This window comes from Gasterosteus aculeatus, chromosome X (genome assembly GCF_964276395.1).
Source record: "Gasterosteus aculeatus chromosome X, fGasAcu3.hap1.1, whole genome shotgun sequence".
NCBI lineage: Eukaryota > Metazoa > Chordata > Actinopteri > Perciformes > Gasterosteidae > Gasterosteus > Gasterosteus aculeatus.
In genome coordinates this window covers 5,647,438-5,661,757 of record NC_135698.1, presented here as the reverse complement: position 1 = coordinate 5,661,757, position 14,320 = coordinate 5,647,438, and the positions used below count along the sequence as shown (strand labels likewise).

The 14,320-nt window shown below is 44.2% G+C and overlaps 1 protein-coding gene and 1 pseudogene across 2 annotated transcripts; both read right to left on the bottom strand.

Moving 5' to 3' along the window:
• Window positions 1-1,544: 1,544 nt before the first annotated feature.
• Window positions 1,545-2,917, bottom strand: LOC120809825 (histone H3). Of its 2 annotated transcripts, XM_078082108.1 has the most exons (2): window positions 2,594-2,917; window positions 1,545-1,699 (listed from the first exon to the last, which is right to left on the bottom strand). In XM_078082108.1, the coding sequence occupies exons 1-2, from the start codon at window positions 2,804-2,806 to the stop codon at window positions 1,577-1,579; spliced, it is 336 nt and encodes a 111-aa protein (XP_077938234.1). In that variant the 5' UTR covers window positions 2,807-2,917; the 3' UTR covers window positions 1,545-1,576. The 2 variants fall into 2 exon arrangements, with proteins under 2 accessions (XP_077938234.1, XP_040019861.1); XM_040163927.2 differs by having other exon boundaries at window positions 1,545-2,911.
• Window positions 2,918-11,832: 8,915 nt separating this feature from the next.
• LOC120808721 (histone H2A-like) lies at window positions 11,833-12,359 on the bottom strand (annotated as a pseudogene).
• Between the last annotated feature and the right edge of the window lie 1,961 nt (window positions 12,360-14,320).

Below are 14,320 nucleotides of genomic sequence, written 5' to 3'. Positions count from 1 at the left end.
TTTTTAGGGGTTATTTTCAACCAGTGTTATATGTATATTATGGAAGAGGGAACATGTGCTGCTTGGGGTCGTTGTGGCGGAGGGGTTAGAGAAGGTGTGCTGGGAAGCCCAAGGTTGGTGGTCCGAGTCCAGGCTGCCCCATCTTCCATGTCGAAGTGTCCCTGAGCAAGACACCTCACCCCTAATTGCTCCTTGGGCAAAATGTGAAAAAGCCATTTAGCCATGGCTAAATGACCTGCTGACCTAAATGAGATGTAATGTTAAGCAATAAATAATGACAGTCATGGTTAGAATAGAGACGTTTGGTTAATTAATTCTGGTTAATATGTCACACTTCCATTCTAAATTGAATGGTTAGGCCAAAGAGGCCCAGATGATAAAAAATAATGTTGGTCTAATGCTGTGGTCTAGGGAAAGACTTGACATTTTGAATCTAGAATATTTTACATTTTTTCCTCACTAGACAAGAACAATAAAGAGATTAATTAATTGCTACAATGTTACCTTTCATGTGACCCTCAGAGGGATCTCTGGACCTGTGGACATTCGTCACGTGCACATCGTCAGGCTAGAATTGGGTTGGAAACCATTGCAACAGACTACCTGCAAAACACTGTTATAGAAAATGTATTTCCCGCCAAATAACACTGGTCTGCTGAAGCCTCTTTTGGGAGGAGGGTTTAAAGTTTTAAAACTATTGAAAACTGTGACCGTGAACTGAGAGAATAAACATGTACCTTAATATGTAGATAAGATTGCAGTTTAGTGACACTGGAATGTAATTTAGTAGAAGAAAGAAATCTTTGGACATGTTGTCTCCAGTGGTAGCGAGACACATTTTACTTGAAATACAATATTAGTATCCTCTTTAGCTGAACATTTGAGTAATTTCCTCTATCAAAGGTTACATTTATCCTGAGTACACTGTGATGTCCTTGATGAACAGCAACAAGGAGTCACATGGTAACTCTGGAGGGAAGAAGGTGCTCTGGTTAGATGAGACCAAAACGGAACTTTTTGGCCTCACACATCCGGCTTCGCTTTTTTATTAAAAATCACATGAAATAAAAATAATTAAATACATCTTGTAATAACAGATAAATAACATAGATTTAACTATATTTAACTATGTTTAAGTACACGTATTCTGCCACCTACTGTTGTGAGCTGTGAGCACGTTTACTCTGCGTCTCCTTGGTTGATGGTGGAATTTTGACCATTATAATTTCTTTCACGTACTGTTCAAAACATATCAGAAAATAGTTTGTAAATTAAGTGAGTGGCTGTTTTAATGTAAGGCGGGTAAGGCAAAAATAGCAATAAAATCCCTCACCAAGTATCAAGGAAACATTTAACATCAATGTAAAAGGTTTCACACCAACATAACGGGCATAAAACAAAGTCAAAATATCTTGGAATCCACCATTTCATTTACATGTTTTTGATCATTAACTATTTGGGCCTATTTTAAGACATTTCATAACCTCCATAATATCACACTACAATCAAGAGGTGTTTGACCCATGAATGAAGACAATGAACCATTTTTGACAATCTGGTTTGGATGTATTGGTCTTTATAATACAGCAGAATTATTGTGGTGGCTGTTGAAGTCAAAAACCCTGAATACAACACCAATGATGTCAAGCTGCTGCATTCTGGATGAGCTACAGAGGTCGAATGGCGGTAGCAGGGAGACCTGCCAGGAGAGTTGAAACATAAGTATTAGATCTCAATCAATACGTAGTTGTAGTCTCTCTACAAAAGTCTGTGCGTTGTTCAGCCAGAACTGATATCAGCATTAATTTTGATGACTAATGATTTAAATAGGATATCAGCTCTTTACAGAGAGTGCGGGGCCCTTAAAAGGATCGTTTAGTTGTTGACCCTGACGAGCAAAGAGCAGAATGACACAAAATGTTAGTTTGCAGCTGTGTCCTGAGAAGGGAGGGCGGTCAACTCTATCTCATAGACTCTTCAAAACAAAGGACTTCTGTTCATGGCCTTAGTCCGCACCTGAATTGAGTTTAAGACCCCGGGCTTAGAAGATGTAATTCAGTATAGAGTAAATGGTGTGAATACCTGCTGACTTGCTGGATATGCACCAGTCCAACAAAGTAATATCAATATCACCCACACACCTTACAGTCCTTATGACAGCAGTAAAAAAATGGTTGAGATTATTATTAGCTGGGGCACTTTGACGTTGAGGACATCCATTATAAACATCTACACAATTAAAGACAGATTCTGAAAGTTCTGGATTGACAGCTTTTCTAAAATTATGAGTTTATGTATATGGTACACGTATGGTATGGTACGTAAAGGAACGAGTTCTTTACAGAGAGTGAGGTGGCTCTTAAAAGAGCCGTTGTTGAGATTAGAATCAGGGTGTTTAAGCTCGTTCCCCGCGGATGCGACGGGCCAGCTGGATGTCTTTGGGCATGATGGTGACCCTCTTGGCGTGGATGGCGCACAGGTTGGTGTCCTCGAACAGGCCCACCAGGTAAGCCTCGCTGGACTCCTGCAGAGCCATAACGGCGGAGCTCTGGAAGCGCAGGTCGGTCTTAAAGTCCTGAGCGATTTCTCTCACCAGACGCTGGAAGGGCAGCTTGCGGATCAGCAGCTCCGTGGACTTCTGGTAGCGACGGATCTCTCTCAGAGCCACGGTACCGGGCCTGTAACGGTGAGGCTTCTTCACGCCGCCGGTGGCAGGGGCGCTCTTACGGGCAGCCTTGGTGGCCAGCTGCTTCCTGGGGGCTTTGCCTCCGGTGGACTTACGGGCGGTCTGCTTGGTTCGTGCCATGATAGACTCGTCTCGCTTTGGTCAAGAGAAGTGAACTTTCAGAGGAGACACTCGGCTCTTAAATTGTGGACCGGCTGAGGAGCGGTGACGCTGATTCAGACCTCCGGCCCCTGATTGGTGGAGGACTCCTCCTGGAGCTCAGCCGCGACTCTACAAGCGAGTCTCCGCTGCTCATTGGCGGAAAACGATTTCAAACTGTCCGCCAAAAACTGTGAGCTCGCTTCCTCTGTCTTCGCGCATGGAGCCTCTTCTCTGGTTGGTGCGCGCGTCAGGCGTCCCGCCCGCTCCGCGGACATATAAAGGAGGGTTTGACGAGTTCAGAGACACTTCCTACCCTAAAACACTCTAACAATGAGCGGCAGAGGCAAAACCAGTGGCAAAGCCAGAGCGAAGGCAAAGACCCGCTCCTCTCGTGCTGGGCTCCAGTTCCCAGTCGGCCGCGTCCACAGACATCTGCGCAAAGGGAACTATGCGCAGCGTGTCGGCGCAGGAGCCCCCGTCTACCTGGCGGCCGTGCTGGAGTATAGTGATGGGACAACCGACTCTATTATGCGAGTCGGCTCAACCGGACGGTCGTTGGTTGGCCTACCGAGTTAATAGATTCGGTCACCGGTTCGCGACGGGGGGGCTGGGTGCGCCTATCGCGCGTTTACTTCCCCGCCATAGTCGCTGACGGACGCCTGAATCGGTGGATCGGTTGATCACAACAGGCAGAGACCGTGTGATTACGGAGTCATGCAGTAGCCTGCGGTTACGTTCTCCTTCAGTAGCTGGTGCGGTCTCCTGACCGCCCGTAACAAACATTTTAGCCTACTCAACATAACTACCAAGATGACGCGTATTTGTATGTGATGTCGGCTGATGTAGCCTAGATTACAGATTCGACGGTGCACGGTTACATTCGGTCTCGTTCAGCAGCTCGGTGTGCGGTCTCCTCGGTCGCCACGGTCTCTTCCGGTCATTTACATAGCGTGCACCGCATTTGTTAACGAGTAGGCTACACACGATTTCTAACCCATGATAGAAATATTCCCTGCCTAACCTAATGGGAGTTGTGAATTGGTAGACCTAGCCTAACTAACTTGCCGTTAATTTTCATTCAGCAAGAGTTCGTTAACTTCTCAGTTAACGGTGCACTGCATTATAAACAGTTGTCATGCACAAAATAGCCTACTGCAAAGTGGTGTTTTGTAAACACAAACATTAAATAGCAAAATTATATCACAGCGTTTTATTCGATGCACTTATACATACAATGCAATACAATTGGCTCTCCAAGTTAGTAGTACAGCATTCAGTAATTGAGTCGCTCTCACGGTCACACCGCAACCGTGCTTCCACAACACTCTGTTCAACTCGGTTGTTACGGTTCTTTTCTTCTTCTTTTGTTTCTTGGTAGATGACTATCTCTGTAGTATACCGCCACTAACTGTACAGGAGTCTCTTAAGGTTCAGTCGTGCGCGATCAAGGTAGCCCATTTCCTGATTGATTCTACCACCACTCCAGTGGAGGCGCTGGTGAGCTAGATTAGCCTACTACACACAGAAGAAGACCACCGATCGCGCGCTCAAGCACACTGAAGCGCCGGTGTTACGTGCCTACTGGTTTTTGAACCTACTGGTTTGTCTACGCGTGCGTGTTTGTTTTCCCCCTACAGCGGCAGATGTTGTCTGCCTCAGTCACCTGATTCGTCACACATTCGCAAACATATTGCTGAAAATGTTCAAAAGTCATCACATATCCATTGCAGCGATTACGATCGTATAAGTGAACACTACGTCACTGCCACGTATGAAGAAATACATTGAAGAAAATAAATGTATTAAAAGATCGCCGCAACCTGGATTCGATCCCCCGCGAGCAAAGTGACAAAACGTTACAAGACGAACGCGCTACGCCGTCGGCCACTGGAGCTCACTAGTATCGCCGCTGTTTCCTGTACTTCGCATCACATTGGACATCGGCAGTGGCTAGAAAACCATTTGGTTCAGAGGGAACCAAGACAACTGGTTTTGGTGGCGTATCGTTCAACACTCCCAAACATGTGTATCGATACTTTTTCGCGAGGCTGCAGCTTTCCACCACCGACACATTTGGACAAAAGGGGGGATTCCGCTCGGACGGTCATTGTGCATCACAGCCACTTAAGAAAGTCATTTAAGAAAATATAGATTAAAATATATTTTAATGAAAGATCGCCACAACCTGGATTCGAACCGTGTCGAACAAAATAACATGTTTCGGGACGTTTGCTCTAAGCGGTCGGCCACTCGAACTTGATAATTGATGCTGAAAATTTCCTTATTATTTTATTAAACTGTATACAGTTGTAAACCTCTTGGTTCAGAGGGAACCAAGACAACTGGTTTTTGATGGGGTGTTGTGGAACACTTCTAAACATGTGTGTTGGTGCTTTTTTGCGATGCTTGATACAGTTATTTACACATTACATCCACCCCGTTAAAAAAGTGCTTTACAGACGTGAAATCCGAAAATACACCTGGGATTAAGCAATCACGTTAATTAGCAACATCAGTATGAAGGGAGAATTGCAAAGTTGGTGCGACCTCTGCTCAGTAGAAATATATCTCGAAAAGCTATAGAACAAAAAGAGCACCGATGGACCCTCCCAAAGTGAACGATTTTTTTGTCATATGCATTTAGATGTTATTGAGAAAGTAATTATACTTGTGTGCTAGAAAACCTGACAGAACTATGTAGAGAATGTGGGGATGCACAGTAAAGTCCAGGGACAAAGGTCATAGGCCTTAGAAGGATCCCTCCGGGTTTGCTCTCCCACAGGTTTCTTCCTCTTTTCTCTGTTAAAAGGGTTTTTGGGGAATTTTTCCTGTTTCGATGTGAGAGTCCTGGGACAGAGGATGTCGTATAAATTGTAAAGCCCTCTAATGCTAAAATTTGTTTTTGGGATGGACAAAATAAATGTAATTCAATTATAATTGCTCCTGAGTTTTTGCTCATCAAACAATTACTTATAAGACGATTAAGGCCATAAGGTTTCTACAAAAACTCTAATCAAGCAGTGTTTACATTGGCTGTAAATTATGACGTCCATTTCTTCATTTTGTGGATAGAACATTACTAATATTTCATCCTTCTGTGCTTAGTGTTAATAATTATTGAGTATTTTCACAGTATAAAGCATCACGAAAAAGCACCGATAAAGTGTTCAATGATACGCCACCAAAAAACCAGTTGTCTTGGTTCCCTCTGAACCAAGAGGTTTACAACTGTATACAGTTTAATAAAATAATAACGAAATTTTCAACATCAATTATCAAGTTCGAGTGGCCGACCGCTTAGAGCAAACGTCCCGAAACATTTTATTTTGTTCGACACGGTTCGAATCCCCACATTCTCTACATAGTTCTGTCAGGTTTTCTAGCACACAAGTATAATTACTTTCTCAATAACATCTAAATGCATATGACAAAAAAATCGTTCACTTTGGGAGGGTCCATCGGTGCTCTTTTTGTTCTATAGCTTTTCGAGATATATTTCTACTGAGCAGAGGTCGCACCAACTTTGCAATTCTCCCTTCATACTGATGTTGCTAATTAACGTGATTGCTTAATCCCAGGTGTATTTTCGGATTTCACGTCTGTAAAGCACTTTTTTAACGGGGTGGATGTAATGTGTAAATAACTGTATCAAGCATCGCAAAAAAGCACCAACACACATGTTTAGAAGTGTTCCACAACACCCCATCAAAAACCAGTTGTCTTGGTTCCCTCTGAACCAAGAGGTTTACGACTGTATACAGTTTAATAAAATAATAAGGAAATTTTCAGCATCAATTATCAAGTTCGAGAGGCCGACCGCTTAGAGCAAACGTCCCGAAACATGTTATTTTGTTCGACACGGTTCGAATCCAGGTTGTGGCGATCTTTCATTAAAATATATTTTAATCTATATTTTCTTAAATGACTTTCTTAAGTGGCTGTGATGCACAATGACCGTCCGAGCAGAATCCCCCCTTTTGTCCAAATGAGTCGGTGGTGGAAAGCTGCAGCCTCGCGAAAAAGTATCGATACACATGTTTGGGAGTGTTGAACGATACGCCACCAAAACCAGTTGTCTTGGTTCCCTCTGAACCAAATGGTTTTCTAGCCACTGCCGATGTCCAATGTGATGCGAAGTACAGGAAACAGCGGCGATACTAGTGAGCTCCAGTGGCCGACGGCGTAGCGCGTTCGTTTTGTAACGTTTTGTCACTTTGCTCGCGGGGGATCGAATCCAGGTTGCGGCGATCTTTTAATACATTTATTTTCTTCAATGTATTTCTTCATACGTGGCAGTGACGTAGTGTTCACTTATACGATCGTAATCGCTGCAATGGATATGTGATGACTTTTGAACATTTTCAGCAATATGTTTGCGAATGTGTGACGAATCAGGTGACTGAGGCAGACAACATCTGCCGCTGTAGGGGGAAAACAAACACGCACGCGTAAACAAACCAGTAGGTTCAAAAACCAGTAGGCACGTAACACCGGCACGAATGAGTGGTTGAAAACCGGAGTGAGTCGGTTCTTTGACGTTTGGCACCCGATTCTCCCGAATCGGGTTATTTAACCGGCTCTTCGCTCAGTTCGTCAACACTACTGGAGTACCTGACCGCTGAGATCCTGGAGCTGGCTGGAAACGCCGCCCGCGACAGCAAGAAGACCCGCATCATCCCCCGTCACCTGCAGCTGGCTGTCCGCAATGACGAGGAGCTCAACAAGCTGCTGGGCGGAGTGACCATCGCTCAGGTCGACGTGCTGCCCAACATCCAGGCGTTGCTCCTGCCCAAGAAGACCGAGAAGCCCGCCAAGTCCAAGTAGAGATGGAGGCCTTCATCTACAACAAAGGCTCTTTCAAGAGCCACCCACACATCTGTAGAGAGCGATGTTCCTCTTAACACTTATACTTTATCATAGAACATTTTTTACATAAAGATATGAAACTATTAGACTAGTATTTATTAACATATACAACTGCCGAGATAATGAGCTGATGAGACTAGGCTTCCACCTTAATGTTACCTATAAATAATTTAAATTGAAACGTGTAGTCCTTTTAAGGGCTAAAAAATGAAACTTACATGGATCTGGTTCCATTTTTATGCACCTCCCTAAACTACAAAATCTTTTATGTCCACAAGCATGGCACATCTTTGTAATATTGGCCCACTCTTTGCAAAGGCGCTCAAATTGAGTAAGATTGCAAGTGCATCTCCGGTGCATTGCCTTCTTCAGATCAGCCCAAATATGTTCAAATGGATTTGGGCCTCGGTTCTGCCTGGCCCTTCCAAAACGTTAAATCCTATTCTGTTGAAGTAACTTATTTGCATCATCAGCTTTTCCTCCGCCGCTCCTATTGCCACAGCAACCTCCTCCGCTTAATAAAAGCACCCCTGAATAAATAAAATAGATAATATAATAAAAGGTTGTCTTCATCTGGTGTATGGTGTTGAGAGAGGGTGTTAAGCTGCACATTGAACTCGGTGTGTGACCTTTCTTGGGAAACTCGTGACCTGACCTAGTTCACGATGGCATCCTGTTTGGAAAATAGGTGCCTTGAATGGTCCACAGATGTTATTGATTGACTGGGTCCCATTAAGGGAGGGTCACGGGTGTCTCCCCTACATCGTCTGGTACCTTTCCATACATTCCTTATGGGGGAGGCTCTCCTGTGTTGAAACAACACAAACCTCATGGAAGTGTATAAAACCTCCTGTTCTACCCCAGAAGCTTGGTCCGATCTTCTACTGCTGAGGGAGAAAGAACAATCTGCCCCTTTTCAGCCTAATTGTATGTCATTTGATTTGTCTGTACTTACGGCTTGTGTTGATGATTTCTGTATTCTTTATCATTTTCCTTATTAATAAATACTTAGTCACAAAGCGAGTTAAAGATACTTTTGATTTCTCACAAGGGCTTCATCCACAAATTCACACCACATATAGAACTAAAATAACATTTACGACTCCCTATGGTAAGTTTGAGGCTATGCAGGATGAACTACCATCGAGCAGACTGTGATGTCCAGCAACATCCTAGTCAAATATTTAAGCATCTTCTTACAGCTGACCTTCTATGGAAGTCAGTGTAACTTGACTTCTGTGCTGACTTAATTCATCAGCACAATAAATGTTACTAAAACAGTGATACTGTAGCATTCAAGCTTAAAAAAACGGAAACCAATGTTTTTCAGTATGTTTGGTGATTATAAGTTGAACTATTTATAATAAAACGTGTTATCAGTAGTGGAGATATCCAGGTAGCAGCTCTGACAAGGAGTCTGAATGAACCGCACCATAAGCCTCCACCATCATCAGTGTGTTTGCTGGAACCAGATTAACTCCAGTTTATTGAAAACTGATGAGCATCTAATCGTTTTTACATTGAGACCTTGAACAAACATGTGGATCAATTTCAAAGAAACCTTTAATGGAGATATGATGCATTTTAAATACTTTTAAGAGAAATTAGTGGTAAAAGCCTCTGATTAGTGCTGTCCACGGCGCTGAGTAGGTTTGGAGGCTCCTCAAACAAAACGCATCAATCATCAAAGCTCTACGTGACCTGAACATGAAGAGAAACTAGTCCGCTATCGGCTCCTCCACCTTCAGCCTTCACAACTTGATGCACATTTAGTTTTTAGTCTTTAATCAGTGGAGAGAAACCACAAGTGACTCGACTTTCAGACTGCACGAGGAGCTCCGGGCTGGGTTGAGTCTACGGTTCTTATGGTGTGTTTAAGTGCAGTCCGCTGCTTTGACATCTTCATCAGTCTCTCACTCTCGAGTCCTCGACGACACAAACGCACAACAACGTGACAAAATGGCAGAAGTAGCTGCAGCCGCCGCCACGCCCAAAGCAGCCAAGAAGAAGGTGTCCAAGCCGAAGAAGGTCGGTCCCAGCGTCTCTGACCTCATCGTGAAAACTGTGGCCGCATCCAAGGAGCGGAGCGGCGTGTCTGCTGCCGCCGTCAAGAAGGCTCTGACCGCCGGAGGATACGATGTGGACAAGAACAAGGCCCCTGCAGCCAAGAAAATTCCAGTGAAGAAGGCTGCTAAAGAAAGCAGCACCCAAGAAGTAGTAAGCTGATGTCAGTCTGACGAACCAACTTCTATAAAAGGCTCTTTTAAGAGCCACCCAATCCTTCCCTAAAGAGCTTTTTCATTTCTATTAAATAAACACATTCCGTGTGATGCAGTCTATAAATGTGCAAATTTTAACTTAACTTAAAAATCATGTATTTCCCATGTATTCAAAACTGTTGTAAATGTTACAAATAAACACAATTATAAAGGAAACTGTCTTCAGAAGAAGTGGGTGGCTCTTAAAAGAGCCTTTGTGTTGGTGGTCTACACCAGGTTTACTTGGAGCTGGTGTACTTGGTCACGGCCTTAGTTCCCTCAGACACTGCGTGTTTCGCCAGCTCGCCGGGCAGCAGCAGGCGCACAGCGGTCTGGATCTTCCTGGAGGTGATGGTGGAGCGCTTGTTGTAGTGAGCCAGACGAGAGGCTTCACCGGCGATGCGCTCAAAGATGTCGCTCACGAACGAGTTCATGATGCCCATGGCCTTGGAGGAGATGCCGGAGTCGGGGTGGACCTGCTTCATCACTTTGTACACGTAGATGGCGTAGCTCTCCTTCCTGGTCTTCCTCTTTTTCTTGCCGCTCTTGCTGACGGCCTTGGAGACGGCTTTCTTGGAGCCCTTCTTGGGCGCTTTCACAACCTCAGACATGATTCAAGTCTTTTTCGTAGACTGACAATGTCCCGATCTGAACAGAACGGCGTCCATATATGAACGAGATGCAAATTTCACTGTGCGGTTGCTCGAGCATGTTGTAAGAATCATTGTGTGCACTGAAATCTAATGTCCGTCACAAAAACCATTCCCAATCACAGGGCATCGTGTTGATAATTACATATACACACACTTCAATTCTTGATGTGTCAAGACGTGACAAACATCTTTTTTTCATCCAGAATAGACAAATACATGTCTATTAGTCCGAAATAACTATTATAGGGCACCTTAACAGGACTGGTAGGCATTCAGCACACTGAGCCACGGAAGGGAAACACGTTCAGTTTGTATTCTTATGTCTAGACTGACTTTGTGATGTGACTTTAGAAGTAGGATGAGCGCAATTATCCTGATGACTGACGTCTAGTCGTTCAAATTAACGTTTGAGCGTGGATTAGTTTGTGAGGAATCAAGGTAGCCCGACATCAACCATTGGGTTAATTTGGCTAATAGGACATTTGATAGACTGGGATCAGTTTGACCGATTTGACAAATATCCACTTCATTTTTACATTGATTACGCTGGGATTTACTGAAATAGCCAAACATCAAAAAGGACAACGGGAAAATGAATTGTAGGCACTGAGCCAGGGTTAAAAAAAAACAAAAAACACTGCAGCAGCTACATCCATCAATGATTTGGTCCATAATCAAATACAGTGATCCCTCGCCACTTCGCGGTTCACTTATCGCGGATTCGCTATTTCGCGGATTTTCATATTGCATTTTTTTTTTTTTTGGTGCATTGTGCTCTGCATTCTGATTCGCTAAAAACTCACTCCCGAGCCGTTCATTACAGTTCTCCAACGTAATCGATGGTGGCATGTCGGTGTACAAGGATCTTTTTGCAAAGAAGAAAAAAGAGCGACAACAGCTGCCTATCACTATGTTCTTCTCCCGAACAAACACACCTGCACCGCGGGCTTCAGAAGAAGAGAACACTGCAGAGCGCAGTCAGGATGCAGCGGCCCAGTCTGAAGAGCAGTGAAACGGCCTACACGCGAGCCACTGTATTTGTATACATGTAATAGTTGCTGATTGTAAAAAAAAAAAAAGTTTTCTATTTCGCGGATTTCACTTATCGCGGGTCATTTTCGGAACGTAACCCCCGCGATAAACGAGGGATTACTGTACTCATCTTATAGCTATCGTGTCAGTTGATCCCAAATTGGTTAATCACAATTCAAGTCTCTTCTACACACAAATATCAGAACAAATGCAAAGAAAGGAGTTTCAATTACTGTGCCTAATATTGGAGACATGTGTATCACAGCTCTTTTCGTGTGGGTGGGTGGCTCTTAAAAGAGCCTTTGTGGTGCAGATGAAGGCCTCCATCTCTACTTGGACTTGGCGGGCTTCTCAGTCTTCTTGGGCAGGAGCACCGCCTGGATGTTGGGTAGCACGCCGCCCTGAGCGATGGTCACTCCGCCAAGCAGCTTGTTGAGCTCCTCGTCGTTGCGGACAGCCAGCTGCAGGTGACGCGGGATGATGCGGGTCTTCTTGTTGTCGCGGGCAGCGTTTCCAGCCAGCTCCAGGATCTCAGCGGCTCAGGTACTCCAGCACGGCCACCAGGTAGACGGGGGCTCCTGCGCCGACACGCTGCGCATAGTTCCCTTTACGCAGATGTCTGTGGACGCGACCAACTGGGAACTGGAGCCCGGCTCGGGAGGAGCGGGTCTTGGCCTTCGCTCGGGCCTTTCCACCGGTTTTACCTCTGCCGCTCATTGTTAAACTGTGTTGAGGAAAGGAAGTGTCGCTAAACGCATCCAACCCTTCTTTATATGTCCGCGGAATGGGCGGGGCGGTTCCTGACGCGCGCACCAACCAGAGAAGAGGCTCCAGGCGCGAGAACAGAGGGTGGGAGCTCTGAGATTTGGCGGACAATTTGAAGTAATTTTCCACCAATGAGCAGCAGAAACTCGCTTCTAGAGGCGCGGCTGAGCTCCGACGCTGCGCCTTTTGTTCCCAGCAGTTACCGTCTTCTGAATAAATGAATCTATGAAGTACCAACAACATTCGTTTCAGTTCAGCTAATTCAGGCTTTTCCTAATAAATCCTATTTTCTGGCTCATACATCAATTGTGTCTGAGAGGGATTCATTTAGTGTATTTACTTCTTCAGAAAGTGAATGGACACGTTTGTGTCAGTGTGGGACTGCCGTACGTGGAGAATTAACAAAAAAAATAGATTTTCTTCTCTACTTACTTGTGATTTTTACATATGAGCATGTGTATTACATTTGTGTGATATTTGTAGTACATATTTAACAATTTAATTCAATTCATTTTATTTTGTATAGCCCAAAATCGCAAATTACAAATTTGCCTCAGAGGGCTTTACAGTCTGTACAAATACAACATCCTCTGTCCCGAAACCCACCATCGGCACAGGAAAAACTCCCCAAAAAATGAAAAAACCCTTCCAAGAGGGAAAAAAGGGAAGAAACCTTAGGGAGAACGTCAGAGGAGGGATCCCACTCCCACTGGCAGCAGCAGGTGTCAGCAGGGGCACGGGAGGTGTCAAGACCAGGGTCCAGAAAGAACTACGATCTACAGAGACCTGCTAGGGGAGAATGCACAAAAACCCCACGGAAAGAAGCTGAATAAGTCATGTGCATTAATAAAACGTGGATTATTGTAGAAAGAGAGCGTGAAAGAGGAGCTTGGTGTGTCCCAAGAAGTCCCCCGGCAGGCTAAGCCTATAGCAGCTTAACTAAGGGCTTGTCTGGGCTAACCTGAGCCAGCCCTAACTATAAGCAAAATCAAAGAGGAAAGTTTTAAGCTTTATCTTAAAAGAGCTGACCGAATATGCCCCCCGGACTGAAAGTGGAAGCTGGTTCCACAAAAGAGGAGCTTAATAACTGAAGGCTCTGGCTCCCATCCTACTTTTTAAAACCCTAACAACAAGTAACCCAGCATCTATGGAGCGCAGCTACCTTGTAGGGCAATACAGTGTTACAAGCTCTTTAAAATAAGACGGTGCCTCAACAGCAAGTGCCTTGTAGGTGAGGAGATGTACCTTAAATTCTATTCTTGATTTAACAGGGAGCCAGTGCAGAGAAGTTAATACAGGAGTAATATGATCCCTTTTCTTAGTTCTTGTTAATACACATGCTGCAGCATTCTGAATCAACTGGAGTGGCTTAAGAGATTTACAAGAGCAGCCTGATAACAAAGAATTACAGTAATCCAGTCTAGAAGTAACAAACGCATTAACTAATTTATCTGCATCACTTCGAGACAGAAAGTTCTTGATTTTCGATATATTACGTAGATGAAAAAAGGCAGTCCTTGAAGTCTTCTTTATATGAGAGTTGAAGGACATATCCTGGTCGAAGAGAACTTCAAGAGTTTTTTCTGAGTTTAGCATCAGGAAATTGCTGGTCATCCAAGTTCTAATGTCTCCAAGACATTCTTGAAGTCTAACAAGCTGGTCGGTCTCTTCTGGTTTGATCGACACATACAGTTGAGTATCGTCTGCATAACAATAGAAGTTTATGCAGTTTCCTGATAAGATCGCCCAAAAGAAGCATATAGAGGGTAAATAAAATCGGTCCAAGTACAGAACCTTGTGGGAGTCTGTGACCAACATTGGTGGCCTTTCGAGAATTCCCCGTTTACCAGACGTGGAAAGAGTACTGAAAATTTTTACTCAATTACAGGTACTGTTAGATTGCTTGAATTTTACTCAAT